The sequence below is a fragment of the Taeniopygia guttata genome, chromosome 14, assembly GCF_048771995.1.
Source record: "Taeniopygia guttata chromosome 14, bTaeGut7.mat, whole genome shotgun sequence".
Classification (NCBI taxonomy): Eukaryota; Metazoa; Chordata; class Aves; order Passeriformes; family Estrildidae; genus Taeniopygia; species Taeniopygia guttata.
Genome location: NC_133039.1, coordinates 5,355,738 through 5,375,245, shown reverse-complemented (window position 1 = coordinate 5,375,245; position 19,508 = coordinate 5,355,738). Strand labels below are relative to the sequence as shown.

At 52.7% G+C, this 19,508-nt stretch overlaps 1 protein-coding gene and 1 long non-coding RNA gene across 4 annotated transcripts in view; one reads left to right on the top strand and one right to left on the bottom strand.

The window, feature by feature from the left end:
• The window catches only part of MAP2K3 (mitogen-activated protein kinase kinase 3), a 30,275-nt gene extending 26,971 nt beyond the window's left edge, over positions 1 to 3,304 (top strand). For all 3 annotated transcript variants that reach the window (XM_002188847.7, XM_030284641.4, XM_012577836.5), the window contains exons 12-13: positions 128 to 173; positions 590 to 3,304. In XM_002188847.7, the coding sequence (XP_002188883.2) occupies positions 128 to 173; positions 590 to 673 (130 nt within the window). In that variant the 3' untranslated portion in view covers positions 674 to 3,304. The remainder of the gene's footprint in view (positions 1 to 127; positions 174 to 589) is intronic.
• A 7,578-nt stretch (positions 3,305 to 10,882) lies between these two features.
• Positions 10,883 to 15,648, bottom strand: LOC121470731 (uncharacterized). The gene is made up of 2 exons (XR_012058301.1): positions 13,833 to 15,648; positions 10,883 to 11,616 (listed from the first exon to the last, which is right to left on the bottom strand). It is a non-coding gene; the product is annotated as an uncharacterized lncRNA (long non-coding RNA).
• Positions 15,649 to 19,508: the final 3,860 nt, after the last annotated feature.

The following is a 19,508-nucleotide window of genomic DNA, read 5'->3' as shown; positions in this document are numbered from 1 at the left end:
AGGGATGGGTGCAGCCCACAGGAAGCATTTCATGTCGGGTGGGAAGGGGAGATCCCCTATGATAGACCAGGTACAGCAAAAGAAAAAGATCCTACAGCCTTTCTGTCCCATTTCTTTTTCCTTCCAGCTTGAGAAAGAACCCAGCTGAGCGAATGAACTATTTAGAACTTATGGTAAGCACAGAGCTGCTTCTACTAGTCTTTATTCCCAGTTTTGAAACTCAGATCAGTGGTCCAGCAGGGAAATGGGACAACATGTGGGTGACTTTTCAGGCATGGAGTGGGATGGGTGTAGTGTGTCAGAGGTGGAAGGGTGGGTTCATTTCATGGGTGTTAAGGTCAGGGTTTCCAGGTGTTTTCTCCCTCTGTCCTGTCTGCTCTTGGACCTGGCAGGATGGTAGTACAGCTGCCAAGGTGGGGTGTCCTGCTGGGGCTGAGCTGAGAAATGCCAAAGTTCATCTTTTAGCTGAAGAATGGTGTCCATGGGAGTTTGGGGAGATGGGTGGAGTCCAGCTCCAGCTGTGTGACGTGTCCTGGGGTCTGTGCTTGGCCTTGGTGTCAGCTGACGTTTTCTTTGATCTCGTTGGCAGGAACACCCGTTCTTCACCTTGCACGACACCAAAGAGACTGACATGGCCTCCTTTGTGACAGAGATCCTCGGGGAAGACTCCTAACTCCCAGCTCCCTGCAGTCCCTCCATCCTGGCTTCCCCACAGGAGAGGACTCACGGTGCTTTGCACAAATCACAAATCCACCTCCCCGGCCTGGGGGCATCTCTGGCCCCAGCAAAATCTCTTTTCTCTTTGCCCTGAGAAAAAAATTCCTCCAGGAGGAGCCTTTTGAAGCCAACACCCTCCCAGCCAAGCCAAGGACTCTGAAGGCTCAGGAGGTCCCTGGAGAGGAGCAGTGCCTGAGCAGGCAGAGGGTGCCAGAGGCCACCTCCCCTCCCCAGTACCCAGAGCACAGCACAGGGGGTTGTGTTCCTTTGCTGTCAGGGGGAGACAGAGAGAATCAGTGCTGCTGTGCTTCTCCCACTCCTCTCCTGCCTGTCCAAAGCCACTTCCCTGGAGTCTGGTCTCACCTGCCTTCCCTCTGTGCCTGGCTCTCTGCCCCCAGGAGCCCACACAGCTTTAGGGGCTCGTGGGGCTCTCTGGGCTGCTGCTCACACCTGAGGCTGTTTGAATGCCTGGCTCCACACCAAGGACACCTCGAGGCAGCACCAGCTCGGGCATCCTCTCCCTCAATCAATGCTGCTCTCTTGAGGAGAGGCAAAAAGGCATTTTTCCACGAGCCCGCTGTGCTACAAGCTGCAGCCCACGCTGTCCCCACGCCTGCCCGTGGGACTTCACCCAGCACCCATCCCTTCCCTCGTGGGCACAAGGTGATGGAGACACAGCAGCTGCCCCAGGCTGCCTCTCCTCCCTGTGGCCCTGGGCTGGGAGGACACATCCCTGCCCTGGGCATCGCCTTCTGCAGCCCTGGCTGCCTCTGCCATGTGGCTCCCTGAGAAGCCTCTGCTCCATCTGCCTTCCAGCCTGGAGCTGCTGTCAGACCTCGCACTGTGACACTGTTCCAGAGGCCGAACTCGCACCCCTGGTGTCCCAAACTGTCCCCAAGCCCTGCGGGTGCCAGCGAGAGCCAAACCCCGGGGACTGGCCCGGGGCTGCCGACAGTTGTACATTTGATGTCTATATATAATGGACTTTGTAACGTGTTTCCTAGGTTTGATCTAACTCGCTATAAATTAAAGCCCTTCTGTGTGGGAGGAGGGAGGAGCAGTTCCTTCTCTGCTGACAAATCCACTGTGAAAACCTGATGTGTTTCCCCAAGCTCCCAGCCCGAGGAGCAGGAGGGGTTTCTGGCTTCTACTGTACATGATCACGGATAAACACACCGGCTGTGGATTTTGGTTTGGTTTTTTTTTTTTTTTTTTGCTTTTTTTTTTTAATAATTGAGTTTTTCCGAAGGATTTTTTTTTTCTTTTCTAATATATATTTGTGTGTGTGTATGTGTGCTCTATATATTATATATTTTTAAATCAATGATGAATGTGTGGATGTCTATGTGGCCAGCAGATCTGGTGTAATAACATTTTTCTGGCTAAATTTGGGCAGGTGGGGAAGGGGTCACTAGAAAACACTCTGGTCTAAGATTACATTCTTTTTCTTTCTTTTTTAAAGAAATGCATCTATTTTTTAACTGAATCTTTAAAAAATGTTATTCCTGAAATTCATGCCCTGGAGGTCTGGATTTCAGGGTGAATTTCTAGTGTTCAGGGTCCCCCACAATGAAGAATGATGTCCCCTTAAATTCATTATCCCCCTCCTGCAGTCCAGGGTTTGACACAGTGCTGGGGAACCCCTGCCTGGGAACTGGGCTGCTCCACACCATCTATCCCCACGAGCTGCTCCTGGGAAAGCTGCTTTGGAGCAAATGTTTTTCAGCCCTTGATGTATCACACAGCCAGGCTTTTCCTGTGCCGTCCCTCTGATCCCCCTCCCTGAGTCAGCAAACCCTGAGGAACCCAGCCCAGGTGGAGCTGCACAAACCCTGTTACAGCTTCAGTTCGACCCTGACCCCCCAGCCCACCTCTGGATGGAAAATAAGGGAGTGATTGATGTTCTCCATGTCTCCCTCCTCCTCATCCTGCTCTGCAAACCACCCAACACTCACCTGTACCTGCTTGGTTTGACAGCTTTGCTGCCGAGATGTACAATTGTATTTTTTTTCATAGTTGGTTACTTTGGATTATTTTTGTTTTGAGTTGAGCTTTTGGGTTTTTCTCCCTTCTCTCTTTGTTTAAACCTTCTTCCCCTTTATCTCACCCTTTTTTGGTGCTTTGGGAAATGGTGTTCATTTTTTAAAAAAAAAAATTTTTTTTTTGCATGCTTTTTTTTCTGCATTTCTCCTCCTGGAGAAAATCCTGATTTCTGTGGTTTTGGATAATGGAGCATCTGCCCTTTCAAGCACAGGGGAGATGGCTCTGGGGTGGGCTTGGGCCCCTGTGGATGAGCTGAGGCTTTGCTGAGGAGGCAGACACACCACACCCTCCCTGTGCCATCTCCTCTGCTTCATTCCACAAAGGTCTTACCTGTCCAAATCCCGTGTCCCTTTTCCCTTCCCTGCTTCCCTGTCCCACCTCCTTCCCTCTGCAGTGGCAGTTCCCTGGGGGATAACCAGCTTGGCTTTAAGGTGGGCAAGGATTTTGACTTGCATGGGAAGCCCCTCTCCCCTTATATTTTTGGGAATGATCTGTACCCTCAACCCCCATCCTTGTTTCCAATAAAACTCACCCTCAAACCTGCTGCTTGTCTCCTCTTGCTGTTTGAGCATCAGCTTGGAGGGGGATCCCGCTTTCTCCTCATACTGTGGGGTGATGCTGCTCCTGATTTGGGGATTGTACGAGCTGTGACCCTTGGGATGGGATCCCTGGAGCAGCTGCCCTGGACTGGGGGTGCAGGAGGCTGTGGAGGGCCGCTGGTTCCAGTCTGGGGCTTGCACAGCACGGGAACCCCAACTCAGCATCCCACGGGTGGGACCCCGGGAGCGCTGCCAGGGGGTACCCGGGGTTCTGCTGCTCTTGCTGCCGGGCTGGAGGGTGAGGCTGTGGGTTTTTGGGGCAGGGGGAGGCTCACAGGGCTTGGGGATCCCCTCCAGTCCGGGGTCCCGGGGCAGCCGGGGCTGCCCGCGGCCGCGAGAGGGAGGCAGCGCCCGGCGGGACGGGCCGGGATCCGCGGGGTGAACATCCACCGGGACACACCGGGATCCGCGGGGTGAACATCCACCGGGACACACCGGGACACACCGGGATCCGCGGGGTGAAAATACACCGGGACACACCGGGATCCGCGGGGTGAACATCCACCGGGATGGGCCGGGATCCGCGGGGTGAAAATACACCGGGACACACCGGGATCCGCGGGGTGAACATCCACCGGGACACACCGGGATCCGCGGGGTGAACATCCACCGGGACTCACCGGGATCCGCGGGGTGAACATCCACCGGGACTCACCGGGACACACCGGGATCCGCGGGGTGAACATCCACCGGGACACACCGGGACACACCGGGATGAGCCTGGATCCGCAGGGATGAGCCCCCCCTTTCCATCCCAAGCTGCTGTGACCCCTTCTCTCGGCACCTCCCAGCCCTCCCCGGAGGATGTGCAGCCGGGATTAGGGATCCAGGATCGTGCCCGTGGGGGATGATGTAAGATTGATTCCGTGCAGGAATCCTCCAACAGGATGGAGCTGCAGGTTTGGCACGGGACTGGGAGTAAGGAAACAGCTCCTTTCCCAAATATTTTCCCTGTCAGCCCTCCTCAGGCAGGATTAGGCCGGGATACGGCATCCCCCAAGCACCGGGATCTTGCTGGCGATGCTTTTGGCCTGGAAATGGGGCCGGGGGCGGGGGTGGTGGGGGCTCAGCGGTGCTGAGGAGAGCAGGGACCCCAGGAACACCCATCCGTGTGGGTGGGGACACGCTCGGAGAGGGGGCCCGACCTGCTGGGAGCTGGTGTCTGCTCTGTTCCAATTACCAGCTTAATAGCTACATCGAGACCATTAAAAATGCATCAGTGCCTCCGAGGAAAGAACTTCAGGAGAAGTGGAAAATTCATCACTTTGAGTTCCCTTATTAGGAGAAAAGGTGGGTTTTTTTCCCCCCATTTGTCTCAAACTGAGGCAAAAAGAGGTTATTTCTGCCTGGTGACTCCCCCATGGGACTGTCACGAGGTGCGAAGAGGCAGTGCCCAAACCTGGGTGAGAAGGACACAGCTCCTGCTGCAGAGAAGGGAAAGCTCAGCACATCCAGCAGGCATGGGGACCATCAGGGCTGCAGCAGCTCAGTCTTCCTCAGATGAAGGACCAACAGCTCTCCCTGCCCTGGGCCCTGTGCTGAGAACGTGTGTTGGGAGTGTGTTGTGATAATGAGCGATGCAGGGACCGTGGGCAGGTGTAAAGGAGTGCTCTTCATTGCCAAAAACCCCAGGCAGGTGTAAAGGAGAGTTCTTCACTGCCAAAAACCCCAGGCAGGTGTAAAGGAGTGTTCTTCACTGCCAAAAACCCCAGGCAGGTGTAAAGGAGTGCTCTTCATTGCCAAAAACCCCAGGCAGGTGTAAAGGAGTGCTCTTCATTGCCAAAAACCCCAGGCAGGTGTAAAGGAGTGCTCTTCATTGCCAAAAACCCCAGGCAGGTGTAAAGGAGTGCTCTTCATTGCCAAAAACCCCAGGCAGGTGTAAAGGAGTGCTCTTCATTGCTAAAAACCCCAGGCAGGTGTAAAGAAGAGCTCTTTATTGCCAAAAACCCTGGGCTGGTTGCAAAGGAGAGTTCTTCACTGCCAAAAACCCGGCCTTTTAAAGCAGTTAGCCAGTTATCATGGTTTTAAGGCACAACATGGTTACATGGGTATATAGTTTTTTAAAAAAAAAGCCCAAGTCAACCAACCACCATACACACGCAGTGGACATGTCATGCAGAATGTCTCTCACATCTCTGTACCCCTATTCCAGCTGAGTCACTCCCCCACAGCTCCCTTCTCCTTAGCCTAAGTAACAGGCTGGAGCCGTGTTACAAGACCCCCCCTTTATAAAGCCTTAACACGAGCAGTCCCTCTAAAAGGGCAGACCCCAGAGTGCTCCCCCAGTACAGTGCAGGTGTTTGTACTGGTCATACTGGTCCTTTGCAGGGGTGGTTCCTCAGGAACTGTAGTGGTAGGACAAGGAGTAATGGGTTCAAACTGAAAAGGGGAAAATAAAGGTTTGAAACACGTAAGAAATTCTTGGCTGTGAGAGTGGGGAGGCCCTGGCACAGGGTGCCCAGAGAAGCTGTATCTGCCCCATCCCTGGAAGTGTCCAAGGCCAGGTTGGATGGGGCTTGGAGCAATCTGGGGTGTAGTGGAAGGTGTCCCTGTGCATGGCAGGGGGTTGGAACTGGGTGATCTTTAAGGTCCCTTCCAACCCAACCCCTTCTGTGCTTCCATTCTGTGGTGGTTCTCTCCAGGAGCTCCTGAGCAGGAGCTCACACTGTTCCTAAGAGCCGTGTGCGGAGGAGGGCTGGCTAATGGATTAGCAGGAGGTGTGATGATGCAGCCAGTTTTCTGGGGCTGAAGGTTATTTATTTTGCTTAATTTTTCCTTTTCTTTTTTTTCTTTTTTTCTTTTTTCTTTTTTTTCAGATGGTGGCTGAGCCCGTATCTAGGACAGGGGTGGTTTTTTTTGGTTCGGGTGGCCTGTGAGCACCTTGTCGCTCGATATTGTAAATTAGCGAGTTCACCCAGGCCAGGGGTTTGTACAAGATGTGTTCAATCCTCCCCTAATAACTGCCTCACCCAGAAACTTCCCAAGCTCTTGTATCACCTAAGCACTAATGAGCTGAAGCTGCAGAATAGCAATGAGACCTCAGGAATATAGATCAGCCTTTCCTGGCCCAGCCAGAGGCTCTAAAATCGTTTCAGCTGGTGCCCAGAGGGACCAGTGCAGCCCAGCTGGGAGGGAAGGGTTTAAGTGAGGTGTGTTGGGTGGAGAAGCCTTTGCTGCCCATGAGGAGCTGCTGGGGATGTCTCCCAGCTCTCCTCTCCAAATACAAGTGTAGGTGGCTTGTGTTGAGGGGAGGAGGGCTCAAACTCTGGTTGAATCCTGGTACCCAGGTGTGTTGGTGGTGCTCTGCTTTTTCCCCTGATAACTGATCATCCCTGGCAATGAGTTTTTATGTTTTGTTTTTGCTGTTGGCTCGGACAAAGCATCTCCAAGTCCTTTCTGCCTGTCCCAGCAGCCCGGTTTGCACATCCAGCCCCAGAGTGTGTATTTACGGAGTGAGTTGTGCCACCCATCCATGCACAGCTGCTATGCTACTCCATCCCCTGGGAATTGCACAGGACCAACAGCAACTCCCCATCACCGGGGTGCTGGGAAACTGGGGTGATTTCTGCTGGAGTGTTGGAATCTGTGGGTATTGGTGATTCCGAGATTGCAGAAAGTCTCTGTCTTTCTGCCCCGTTGCCAAAGCAGAAGCCATAATTGGTCTGTGCTGTTTCAAGGTTGTTTATTCTGTTCATCTCTAACATGTTCTGCTGCCCTGCCGCAGCTCTGTCCTGCAGGGCAGCGTGTGGGGCTCTGCCCTCAGTGGGATGGTACAAACATTATATACCAGAATATATTTACAATAATGTGCCAATATCTATCATCTACGTTGAACAGTGTGTCCCCAGCCTAAACCAACAGAAAAGTGCCAACACCACAGTGAAACATGGAGGGCATGAAGAAGGAGGAAAAGGACACAACACACCCAATTTCCTCCATCTTGTCCCCTCTGAACCCCTAATCTAGAAACTTAAAATTTTACTTTTGCACCCGTGCCACACTTAATTATTACTCTTATCAAACACTCAAAGCTTGTAATTCATCCTGTAAGATTGAAAACTCCTCTCCATGGACAGAGATCACAGACAGTGTCTCTGGGGGCTCTGTCCAGGGGGGTTCCTGACCCCTGCCAGGGTCCCAGACCTGCCAGGGCAGCCAGAGGGAAGCCCTGGATTCCCACACTGGAGCCCCAAACCAGGGGGAAAACTCCTGGCTTGCCTAGCAATATCAACCTCCAGCCTTCCCTCTCAGCTTGAAATTGATTTTTCAGAGGAGGGAATGCTGGTGGGGGAACGTGGGGGTGGGAGAAGGAAGCCTCAGCAGCGCAAAGCCTGAAAATATCAGAGCTTGGCGGCAGCGCTCCGGGGGTGAGCGGGGAGGTCAGTGCCAGGCGGGGAGCCCCGGTGTCCCGGTGGGTTTGTGGGAGCCTTTCCAGCCCCTCGCACGCTGCGCTGACCTTTCTGGAAATGCCAAGCGGAGCTGTTTATTTCCAGACGCCGGGCGCTGCAGGCACATAGGCAGGGGGCTGAGAGCCACGGTGGCTTTTGCACCTGATTTACATCTCAGGCTGGAGCAGGAGACAGAAACCTTGATGAGCCAATGCTGCTACCTTGATATGAGCTGTGTTTTCCTCAGTGTTATTCCCCGCTCAGGGCCGCTTGTTTCTCCTGGAGGGATGATATTTCCCCTCCATCTCAGCCCCTAAATTATCAGGCTAGCCCAGAGATCCGAGGCTTTGAGGGAGGAATATCAGGAGATAGGCAAAGATTTCCAAAAGAGGCTCTTACTCCGATGTATGTTGGCGCAGCTCTCTTTATTCTGCAATGTCCATGGGGAGAGTGGGGCAAAAGAGGAGGAACAGGAAATGTCAGGGGTTTATCCAGGCTCTGGACAGGGAGGGCTCCTTGGCTCTCTGCTAACCCTGTCAGGGCAGGAAGGAGGGGTCCAGGGTTATCTGATCAGAGTCTCAGGGGTCCCGGGGAATGGGGAAAAGGCATGTCCGAGCTCACTGTAACAGAGGGATGCACTCCTTTCCTCTGATTGAAGCTGGGATTTTATAAATAAACCCCGAGGTTTCAGACAAAAGCTCTGGCTTGGGTCCCAAGCTGCCACGAATGGTGTGTGGCTGCTCTGAGCACCACTGCCCCGCTTAGTGAGGCGATTAATTCACTTTTCCCAGGTCATCCCGACCCTCTGCACGGGCTCTGCAGAACATCACGCCTGCACCAGGTCCCGTTCCGTGCCGGCCACCAGGAGCTGAGAATGATCCCGAGGGTCCCCCAGGATGTGCCTGTGGGTCGGGGGGCCCTGGCTGTGGCAGGAGGTGTTTGGCTGCTGTGCTGCTGCCCCATCCCCGGCAAAGGGAGCCCCAGGGATGCTCAGTGCCATGGCTCTGTAAATACCCAGCAGCTGCTGGGAATCAATACGGGAGTGACCGGCAGCGTTGTTGGGTGGAATTTTGGGAGCCTGGGAGAAGGCAGGAGGAGTGTGGAGGTGCTGGTGGCTCCCAGGGCTGTGCTGGTGTGAGGTGTAGGGGTGACACTGGGATTTCTCAGGCAGTGCTGCCTCCAGCTTGTCTTCTCACCCCGGTTTTTTAGGGGTTGTGGGTTTTTTTTTAAATGCTGTGCCTCTTTTCAGGAACCTCTCCAAACAGCCCAGAAGTGGACTGGGGGTTCTGGTGACTGCACCCCGCTTCCCAAAGGTTTCTTTTGGCTCAGAGGGGGTGAGCTGGGGTCAGGACCTTCAGCTGTGAGGACCCTCCGGCCTCTCCCTCAGCTTTGCCATAGCTCAGAGTGGAATCCGCAGGAATTTGGGTTTGCTCTAGGCTGGAGCACCTGATTGCCCTGTGGGGAACCTTCCAAGACTGGAAGGTTGGTTTTAGGGGTGCAGGGCAGCCTCTGTGACCTGCATTTGGGGGATCCTTCCCTCGGGGAGGGGGGCAATGCCTGCCAGGGCTGTGATGGGGGGGTCTGCCCTCCCTGAGCCCCAGCAGCAGCAGGACGTGTCCTTTGTCATCATCCTGCCCCACCCTGAGTTTCTTTAATTACAGCTTTGTGAGAGATCTTCCCCTTTATTCCCCCAAATCTGCTCCTTAATTAAAATCTTCGATCTGGGCCAGCGGGAAGCAGCTGTTGCCGCTTTGCAGCGTCTCGGGTGTGTTGCAAGCTGCCAACCTGATTGTGGGCACACAGGGACAGTGCAGGGACAGGGAGCACTGCCAGTGTCACTGTCCCACCTGGTGAGGCCGAGGGGAGCTGGCTGCTGGCACCAGCCTTGCCCTGCCCTGCCCTTGGTGAGGGCTGAAATCATCTGAGCTGCGAGTGGGGACCAAGCACTGAGTCCCTCTGCGTCCTTCCCACTGTGGAGCCCTTCCAGTGTCCAGGGTCTGGGTGCTGGGAAGGCCCCAGGGGTGTAAAAGTCCTTATTTTCCAGCCTGCACAGCCAAAGGAGGAGTCTGAATGTGCAGGGTTGGCTTCTCAAGGTTGTTTATTTTCCCTTATCTATAACATTCTTCATCTGACCTGCTGAGCTCTGTTTGGCAAGTCCACCATGGCATTCTGTCCCCAGTCTCAGGCGGCGTTTATGTTTTATACTAAAAACTACATGTACTATGTTTAAAATAATGTGCCAATATCTATCATTTATGTTGGACTGTGTGTCTGTGCCTTAAACCAACAGAAAAGTGTCACCATCACACCAAGACATGGAGGGCAAGAAGAAGGAGAAGGAGGCCAGGACACACCCAAATCCCTCCATCTTGACCCCCTGAACCCCACCCTAAAATCCCCAAAATTCTACTTTTCCATCCTGTGTTAATTCAACTACCACGCTACTCAAACCCTTGTGGCTTGTAATTCCTCACACAAAGTTGGCAGCTTTTCCCATGGGCTAAAATCGAAGCCACGGGGGGTTTTGACTTCATGCCAGGGTCTGGAGCCCCTGCCAGGGTCTGGAGCAGCCAGAGGGATGTGCTGGGATCCCACACCAGTGGGGCTGCAAATGGCCTGAGTGCAACGAGCCCAAACCTGGTTTGGCTTTGCCAGCTCCTGATCTGGAGAAGGGCTGGATGGTGCAGGTGGATGAAGGCGAAGCTGGGGCTGTTCCTTGAGTTTTGTCCCTGCAATCCATTATGTGTCTGGCCAGGGGCAGCTGTTTCTCATTCCTCCTGTCCTTCAGAGAGAGCCCTGGGAGCCCTGCAGGACCCAAATCTGTGGCTGGCACCTCACAGGGCTCGTGGGACACCCCTGCCACCCCCGTGTCCCCATTCTCGCCACAGCTTGGGGACATTCCCTGCCACGGCCTCTGCAGCCTCCTGATGTTTTCTCCCAGAATTAGCCCAGGGAGGGGATTTTACCCCTCCCTGCCTGCTCGGGGTGGGCGTTTCTGCAGAGATCCATCTCAGAGCAACAGGAACAATTAGTGAGCTGGTGGTGTCAGCTTGATCACAGCTGATGTGTCTCTTCTTAATGAAACTTGTGCAAAGAAAAGCGGGGAAAAAAGGAAAAGGCTGCTGACAACAGATGTATTATTTCACCTCAGATTTACTGGTGCATGCATTTTTCATTCATGGAAGAGGCTGATATGCAGATTTATACAGAGCAGAGCAGGTACAATCCTTCGTGGATCAATTCCTGCAGCAGGCTTAGGAGAAAAGGACTTGGCTGAGCAAAAAGCCATGAGAGGCACTTCCCAAAGCCAGCCCCAAATTTTGTGCCCAAGATGGGCTAAAAGGTCAATAATTTTTCCCCTCTCCCCCCCAAAATCTACACTCTTCAGCCCAAATTCTATTTTTGTTTTTGGCCAGGGGAGACTTCCACTGACAGTTACAGCTTGCCTTTTCCCTGGGTTGACTTTGTTCTTCTTCCAGCTCTGCTTTGCTGAGGGCTTGGTGCCCCCGGGGTGGCTTCACCCCTACCCTGTTTTGGAGAGGCTGAATTTATATTATGGCCAATATATATATATATATATATATATATATATATATATATATATATATAATATAAACCATTCTATTATTTATATTGAGATGGCTTTTTCAGGAGACCCTTCTGTGTTCTGGCCCCTTGGTCACCAAAGTCATACCTTGAACCTCAACACCAGTGCCAGGTGTCTCTTATGGTAGCTAAAATTTGGCCTCCAGACGTGTCTGAAGCTCTTCTCCTTCCATACACAGCATGTTGTGGTTTCTCTGTGATTTGGGGGGCTCTGCTCCCCTGGGGGAGGACGCTCTCTGGAAGCCAAGTAGAATTTAATCTCCCTGTAGTCATGAAAGTGAATCCAAGAAAAGTATTTGAGGTGTTTTTCCCTCTCATTAGGAATGGAAGACAGGAGTCTTCTGTCTTCTGGGTACTATACAACCAGCATGAATTATTTAGGACCAAGCATCTCTCCGATAAATAATTTTTTTATGTGGGGAGATTAAATCTGAATTTTAAAAAAAATATAATAAAAAAAGCAATTTCTCTCTCGTAAGTCCTCATATTTCACCCAGCAAAGAGATCCCAGGCATCCATTCGTGTATTGATCAGCAAATAGGTCCTTTTATAGATTTAGTTCACCCAACCTTGTTTAATTTTGGATTCATTGATTCAATGCAAAGATGTAGATGAAAAGCAAGTGGGCTGTTTCCAGTGCTGGTGATGCTATTTTTAAATAAATCTAGTGCATGCTAAAATAAATATGCAAAACATTTTGTAAGGCCGCGTACGGGTGGGGAGACCAGATGTACTAAAATATTTAACAAACTTTTTCCTGATTTCTCGAAATGAATGTTTTATTTACTAAACACCAGTGGAATTTAATCTCACCCAATGTTTGCTCTGACCCATTGTCTGGGGTGAGCAGGAATGTGGGACCTTGGAGGAACTGTCTGTGCAGTGACATTGGTGGCACATTTAAACGCAAAGCTCATTAACCGTGTCTGGGATTTTTTGTTTGTTTCTCCCTTTTTTTATGTTCACGTTCCTTACAAGAGCAAGAGATGAAATACCCATCTACAATTCCCTTTCATCTCCAGGGATGTTTGGCTGGTGGGTTTTTTTTCTCCTTTTCTGTTGCTCAGATGACAAAGTTTCTCATTTGGAATTTTATTTGATTTGAAAAGATGAGAAAGAATTAAAAGCGTCTTCAGGAGGTTGGGCTCACCTTACTCTATCCAGGATCCTTTATAAGGAGGATGAGTGACTTGGCAAAGGCTCCTGCCCCCAAAGGATGGAGTTCATCCCAGGGTCAGAGCTGCATCCTGGTTTTTCCTTCACCTGGGGTGACCATCCTGCAGATCCTACAGATCCCAGCCTGCTTTCCTGGGGAATGAAATCCTGCTCTGGGTGTCCGTGCCTGTCTCCTTCAAACCCTCTGCTTTCAACCCAATCAAATTTAATTGAATTGTGGTTTTGATCACATCTGACGGTGGCAGAGATCTTGCTGATAATCAGATTCCCGTGGGAGACGTGGAAAACGGGGCTGGTGTGGAGGAGGGAGGAGAGACAGGGGCTCGTGTGATGCCACCTGGTCCTCATGAGACACCAGGGAAGTGACACAGCAGCCAGGCTCTGTCCACTCTGGGGACAGTCACATTTTGGGGACGAGTGAATTCACTGAATGTCCCAGTGGGGGCTGAACCCTGCAGGTTGTGTTTGTTTTGGTTAAGAAAAGGCAATTTTCCTGGCAAAACCTTCCACCTTGCTGCAGGCTGGAGCAAATCCAGCATCCCCTATCCAATCTGTCTTTGGACACTTCCAGGGGTGGAGAAGGAGGAGATCTATGACAGTGAACTGCCAGAGGAGGATGGAGGGCTGTAGTTGTGGGTGCACATGAGGAAAGAGAGACTCCTGCAAGGACCCTGCAGTGTGCTGGCTTGGTCCAGGAGAGGTAGCAGCAAGCCAAGAAACTCAAATATCCTGGCCAGAAGGATGAGAGAACATTGCCAAGACAAGCAGGTGTCCAACAGAGCAACTCTGGGCCTGGAGGAGCTGGGAGACGGGGAAAGTATGGAAAGGAACGCCGAGGAAAAAAAACCTGAGGTGTAAGGTGACAGCTAGAAATAGAAGGGAACAAGTGATATTTGTATCAGAGGTATCCTGTGGAAGGCATGAAGGAATCCAGCCCTGAGATCCCCAGCTCCTCATGTTCAAGCCTTTCCTCTCAAACCCAGCATAAACCACCTTAAAGGCTCGTCTCAGCTCACCACGAGAGGATGGAGCTGGCCATGGCAGCTGGGCACTTACACTGGTCCACTGGCTTGGTTCTGGTTCACACCTCCCCTGGTTTGGTTCTGATCAATAATGAGCTAATTAGTTGCTATGGCAATGTAATGTGGGAGAACTTTGGGGAGGAGAAATTATAGGTAATTTTTATTTGTTTGGACCCTGTTCCTATAGCAACAGGAGAACTTGTCACTGACTACCAGTTGGTTTCCATGGAGTTGGCTGCTAGTTCTGGGTTATTAATGCCTCCAAGCATAAAACAACTTACCTAGTAGGGCTGGTGGATTGTCCTCCATGCTCCATGGGAACTTTGCAGTTTGCCAAAGTCAGGGCCTGGCTCTCACAGTGGAATGTGCACCATCCCAAAAGTTGGACTGGACCGTTCACCATCAACAAACATAGTGCTGGAAGGATCAATTATTCTACCCCTCTCTTGAGTTGAAGACATCATGGAATGAATAATCCATCACTTTGTAGCTTGTTCGACTCTCAGCATTGCCTGATTTTTAATTGGATTTTCTCCGTCTTCGGCTACAAGATGCTTGGCGTTGATCTGCCTTTCTCTGCTAAATTAAAAAGTCTTTTAGCACCTGGCAGTTTTGCTGTAAAGGGACTTACTGTAATTAAGTTCCTTCTCATCTCACCAGGACTGGTTCTCCTGAATGAAGCCGTTTGTGTTCCTCCAGCCCCTCGCCTGACGCGTGCCCCGTTTCTGCGCTCCTCTGAACAAAAGGGATGTGGTGTCTGCTTTGCAGAGGGCTGGAGCTCTGTCGAGGGACCTCTCAAACTCCTCCAGAAGCCGAGCCTTGGAACCAGACCAAACACTCCTGAGCACTGAAGAGACTAGATTTGGGAGAGATTGGTTTTATGATAGGTTGTAATTTCCCTCCCACCAGCTAACTCCTCAGCTTTCCACGGGTGATAATTACCCAGTAGGAGCTAAAATGTCTCTCCCCACTCCCCTCTTATCAACCCATTCTCCACTTTGAAGGCATCACCACTTCTTTTCCACTTCTTTCCTGGACAATCTCTCCGAGTGCCTGCGCATCCTCTGTTGTTCTGGAAGATGGTGCAACATCCACCACCTCTCCCCGTGGAGACCGATTGTCGCTCCAGCTTTGAAAGCAAATAAGTTGATCAGCGTGTGGATAAACCTTCAATGATATTTGGCTGAGCGCACCACGCAGTCGGAAGGGAAGCACGAAGCAAAGGGCAGCTCCTCACAACCAGCCCTTCCTTGGATCTCTTGGCAAGCTCTGCTGCTGGCCCCCAGCTCTGCATGCTGTGCTCGCAGCTGCTCCGTCCCCGTTGGTGAGGCACAGCCCAAATGTCTCAAATGAGGGCGCAGACGGGGATGGAGGATGAGCCTGAGGATGAAGGCTGGCTGTGGAGACGGGAGGAAAGCCCTGAGCCATACAGGTGGGGTCTGGCTGGCAAAGATGGAAGAACGGCTTCATCCAAGAGTTCCTGCATCTTCTTGGTGCCACTGGACAGATAAATTATGTAAGAAATCCCTCTGCAAACTCTGCGTTCATTCTTCCATATGTTTCTTTCCAACAGTGGAGGGAGAGGCTTGGAAGTTCAGTATTTAGGCAGCCTGCCATGATGGCTTTAGCAGAAGCTCTTGGATGGAGAGTGTTAGCTGGGTGAAGGGGGCATATCCAGCACACCAGGAACCCAGTCTGGGTTGGGAATCCAGGCTGGGAACCCAGGAGATGAGGGCAGGAGGTGACCTGCTGGGAATGCACCGCCTTGTCCCTGCCTGGGGGAAGCTGCTGAGCTCTCTCTGCCCATATCAGTGTCATGGCTGTAAATAACAGGGATGTTCTGGGTGGTCACCTCCAGCCTGGCTGTGATCCATGACTCACCAGCTTCCTGTCCACAGCAATGCTACGGATTGACTCATGGCTATGGGAGTGTTTCACCCTGAGCCCACAGCCCTTTGATTTCACCAGGCACTCTTGTGTGTTTACAAACGAGAGGTCTCCATTTCAGGGCTGTGAAACCGGTGACATCCTGCGAAGCCGCGTGGCAGATGATGCTTCATCCTGAGCTTCACCTGGTTCTCCTCCTCCCCTTCCCTCATGTGTGGCTGGAAAGAAATGCTTCCTGGCTTGCTTGGAGCTGCAGCTCTCCCAAGCTTCCCCTGTGTTGTTGCAGTCCCTTGAAAAATCATTTTTCCACTTAATGTCTCAGCCTTCCTGAGCCTGGAGCAGCCACGGCTCTACACCAGGGCAGGCATGTGGCCTCAAGGAGGTGTGGGAAGGCAGATGATGGGGTGGCCTTGTTCAGCCACTTAGAAGCTGTTTGAAACAGCATCTGAAGAGGGGTCTGAGCATGGAAATTACCCAACACCTGTGAGGGTGAGACCAGCCTTTGGAAAATGGCTTTGAGTCACAGAATCATGGAATGGTTTGGGTTGGAAGGACCTTAAGATCATCCAGTCCCAACCCCCTCATCATGGGCAGGGACTTGGTGCCCCTGATGACAATGGGTCTGTGCTGCTTTGCTCTGAGCATCTGTCACCATCACGGCACAGCAGGGGAAAGGATGGCGAGTGCCATGTCACAAGGTAAGGCTGCTGACAGAGGGATCCCTGTTGGCCAGAGGGATCCCAGCATCCCTGAGGGATGGCTCCTGGCATGTCCATGTAGGGCTCCTCTCCTCCAGCCCATGCCCGAGCTCTGAGGGACATGGTGGAGCCACCTCGGAGGGGTGTGATGGGAAAGGGTGGCGTGGCTGTGGTGAGCACTGGAGATCCCGCCCGGCTCTGCGGGGACTTTGGTGGGAAGGGGACGCAGGGTTTGTTTGTATGACACACGAGCACATGCTTTTACTCTGAGTAACCTTCTCCTGCCAGAGAACGGAGCCTTCTAGCGTGCCCTGTGCTCCCAGAGGGGTCCATGGCAGAGCCCTGGAGCCGTGGGTGTCGTGTCCTGGAGCAGGGCAGCCACATCCAGTACCTGTCCATGGCAGCAAGAAGGTGGCCATGGAGAAGCTCCATGCTGGGACAAGCCTGGGTGGCTACTCTTTGTCATCCAGCAGCTCTGCCATGACTGTAACAGGCAGGTTTGGGTTGCTCTCCACAAAGTAGGCAAGACCTGTTTGGGTACAATGTTGTCTCAACCTCCTGCTCCAGGTTTCTGCTGTCCCCAGCCCTTTGTGACGCCTTCAGCCAGTTCTCCTGGGAGGTTTTCTAGTGCTGAGGTGTTCAGATGGGCTTATGGTGAAGCTTGGGGACCTTCCCAACACTCACCTCTGCTTCCTGACAGCCCCAGGATTTGTCCACACCCTAAAGGTCAAACAAACTTTAGAGGAACTGAATTAACCACAGAATGGTCTGGGTTGGAATGGATCCCAAATATCATCTCATTCCCACCCCCTGCCATGGGCAGGGGCACCTTCCACTGTCCCAGGTTGCTCCAAGCCCCATCCAGCCTGGCCTTGGACACATCTTCACAGTCCATCCATTTGTCAGCCTTGCTGGTTTTAACCAGCCATAGCTTGGGCTTGGAGCAAACTGTGAACCTGCAGATCCTGGACCTGGAGCCGCTCAGGAATGGGCAGGGAGAAGCATTTCTCCAAAAGCCTCATGTGTGACCTCACAGCTTCAGCCCAAGGTAAAACTGAGGAGCACGAAGGTGTATCAGAACATCAGATACCAGAGCTACTCTGGAGCAAGCCCAGGCTGGATTAGTCCTGGATGAGAAAGCCCTTTTACCTTCTGCCACAGCAGACCCCATCCTGCACAAAGGACTTGCTGGCAGCCTCCCCTCCTTGCCAGCTGTGGCCAAGAGGATGTTGCATGTGCCAAGGGGTGGATCTCCTGCAGCCTCCCGTCCACTCCCTGCCCGCTGCCTCACTAGGAACATGTCTGTCCAGGTGAGCACGGCAAGGTGTTTCCTGTGGAGCCACTAACCAGTGGTTGAGCAAGTGCTGCTGGCTTGAAGGCAGGTTCTCCTCCTTCCCCAGCCCTTTCCCTGCTCTGGATCCATCCGTGGGGAAACGTCCTCTCTGAGGTGCCGACGTTCCCCGGCTCCTCAGCCTCGCCCACGGCAGCAATGGAGATGTGGTGGTCTCCTCTGGGCTCTGGCAGCAGAAGAGGGTGGTGAGGGCTGGCTCCAAAGAGGTGAGATCTTCCTCCACCAGCGCTTGGGAGGTAAGAGCAAGAGGAGAGCTCCAGGAGCTGTCTCAGGAGCTGACTGACTGCGAGTCTGGGGTGATGGGGTGGGATGGGATGGGATGGGATGGGATGGGATGGGATGGGATGGGATGGGCATATGCAGCTGCTCCAGCCTTGTTTGACCTCCCACTGAGGTCCTGAAGGCTCATTTGGAGGTTCAAAGCAGTGATCTACAGCAGTCCACCTCTGCTGGAAGTGTTCCAGAGGCTCAGGGAATGAACCAGCCATCTCCCATGGGACCTGGAAGGGTTAGGAGGAAATCTGGGAGTTTTTCTCCAGGCCTGGGCTCCTCATCTGCCCCCAGCAGTGAAGGGAAGAGTGATGTGATGACCTGGGGGTTCTTGAAGGGACTCAGGGTGGTTTCCTGGTCTAGCTCGGGGTGCAGCAATGTGCTCCAGCCCCAAGCAGGGCTTTTCCTCAGCTGTGCAGCAAAGCCAGAGCAGGTGTCTGTTTTTGTAGGAGCTGTTTCTGCAAAGGGATTTCCTTGCTCTCTTATTCCCCATCCCACCACAGGCTTTTCCATGTGTGCTCCTGCTGGGCTGTCTCTGACAGGACTCCCTGGACTTTTGGACACTGACAGGGATTTTGTTCTGGGTGTAAGGATAGATCATTTTGTGTCCCCTGTGACCTGCAGGGCAGGCTGTCCTGGGGCCAGTGGCTCTTTGGGGATGCCCTCTGTGTCTGTGCCAGTGAGGTGCTCACAGTGTCTGGGGTTCAAGGGGTGCTGCCATGGGGATCCGACTCTGGGTGGGACCCAGAGGCTGTGTTCCATCTCTAGGACACCGTGCTCCATTCTCCCTTCTCCATCCTGTTTAAACTTTCATCACCCAATCAGCTCCTGCAGCAGAGCAAACATCGTCTGGTAATTAATCTGCACAGATGGGCTTTGTTTGAGCAAGCTGGTGTGCACCAGCCTCAGAGAAGGGTGCAGCAGGGGGCTGGGGTGGGGACACCTCACCATGCCCTGCTCCAGGCTTTTCCCGTGTCCAGGAGATCCCTGGGATCACCAGATCTTTTGACCAGTGCTTGGAGCTGAAAGTGGTCCAGGACATTTGGTTTTGTCAAGGGAGAGAGACATGAGAAAATAGGTTTTGTGGTTGTGAAACCCTGATGGAACCAGGGAAGGAGGGAAGGAGTAGAGTCCCACTCCTCTCTCAGGTGCTTCTTGCCTCCTCTTGAGCTGCTCCATGTCCTGTGATCAGAGCAGCTGGGTTTGGACATGGAAAATGTTAAAATGCTGTCAAAGATCTCACTCAGAAAACCTCAAAGTAAATGGGAATCTGCATCTTCCAAGGAAAAAACCTTTTGGAAGCCCTCAAGTGCTTCAAGACCCTTGAATTACTTTTGTTCCCCTGATAATTATTTGTGCTGCATTGGCAAAGTGCTCCTGTTGCCCCAGAACCTAATTTTTCAGGTGAATCACCGTTAGCTGATGTTTTTTGCTGCAGTAGTGGCCACAGGGGCTCACAGCACCATGGCCACAGCTGAGGGAAGAGGAGGCAACTTCCCAACCCCTTTAGCACTCAGTGCCCTGCCTGCCCCCGTGTGCATTTCTGGGGACAAACTGGGAACACAGAGCTGTGTCCTGAGCCCATTTGTGAGTGAGCCCAGCCAGCCATTAGGGAGGGAGACATCTCCCCCACCTCAATGTGCTGGCTGCAGGTGACAGATGCCACGGGCAGCTCCATAAACCACAGGAGAGCAGAGCAGCACTTCCAGCCTCAGAGGCTTCCCCTCCCTGGCAGCCAGAGCCCAGCCCGA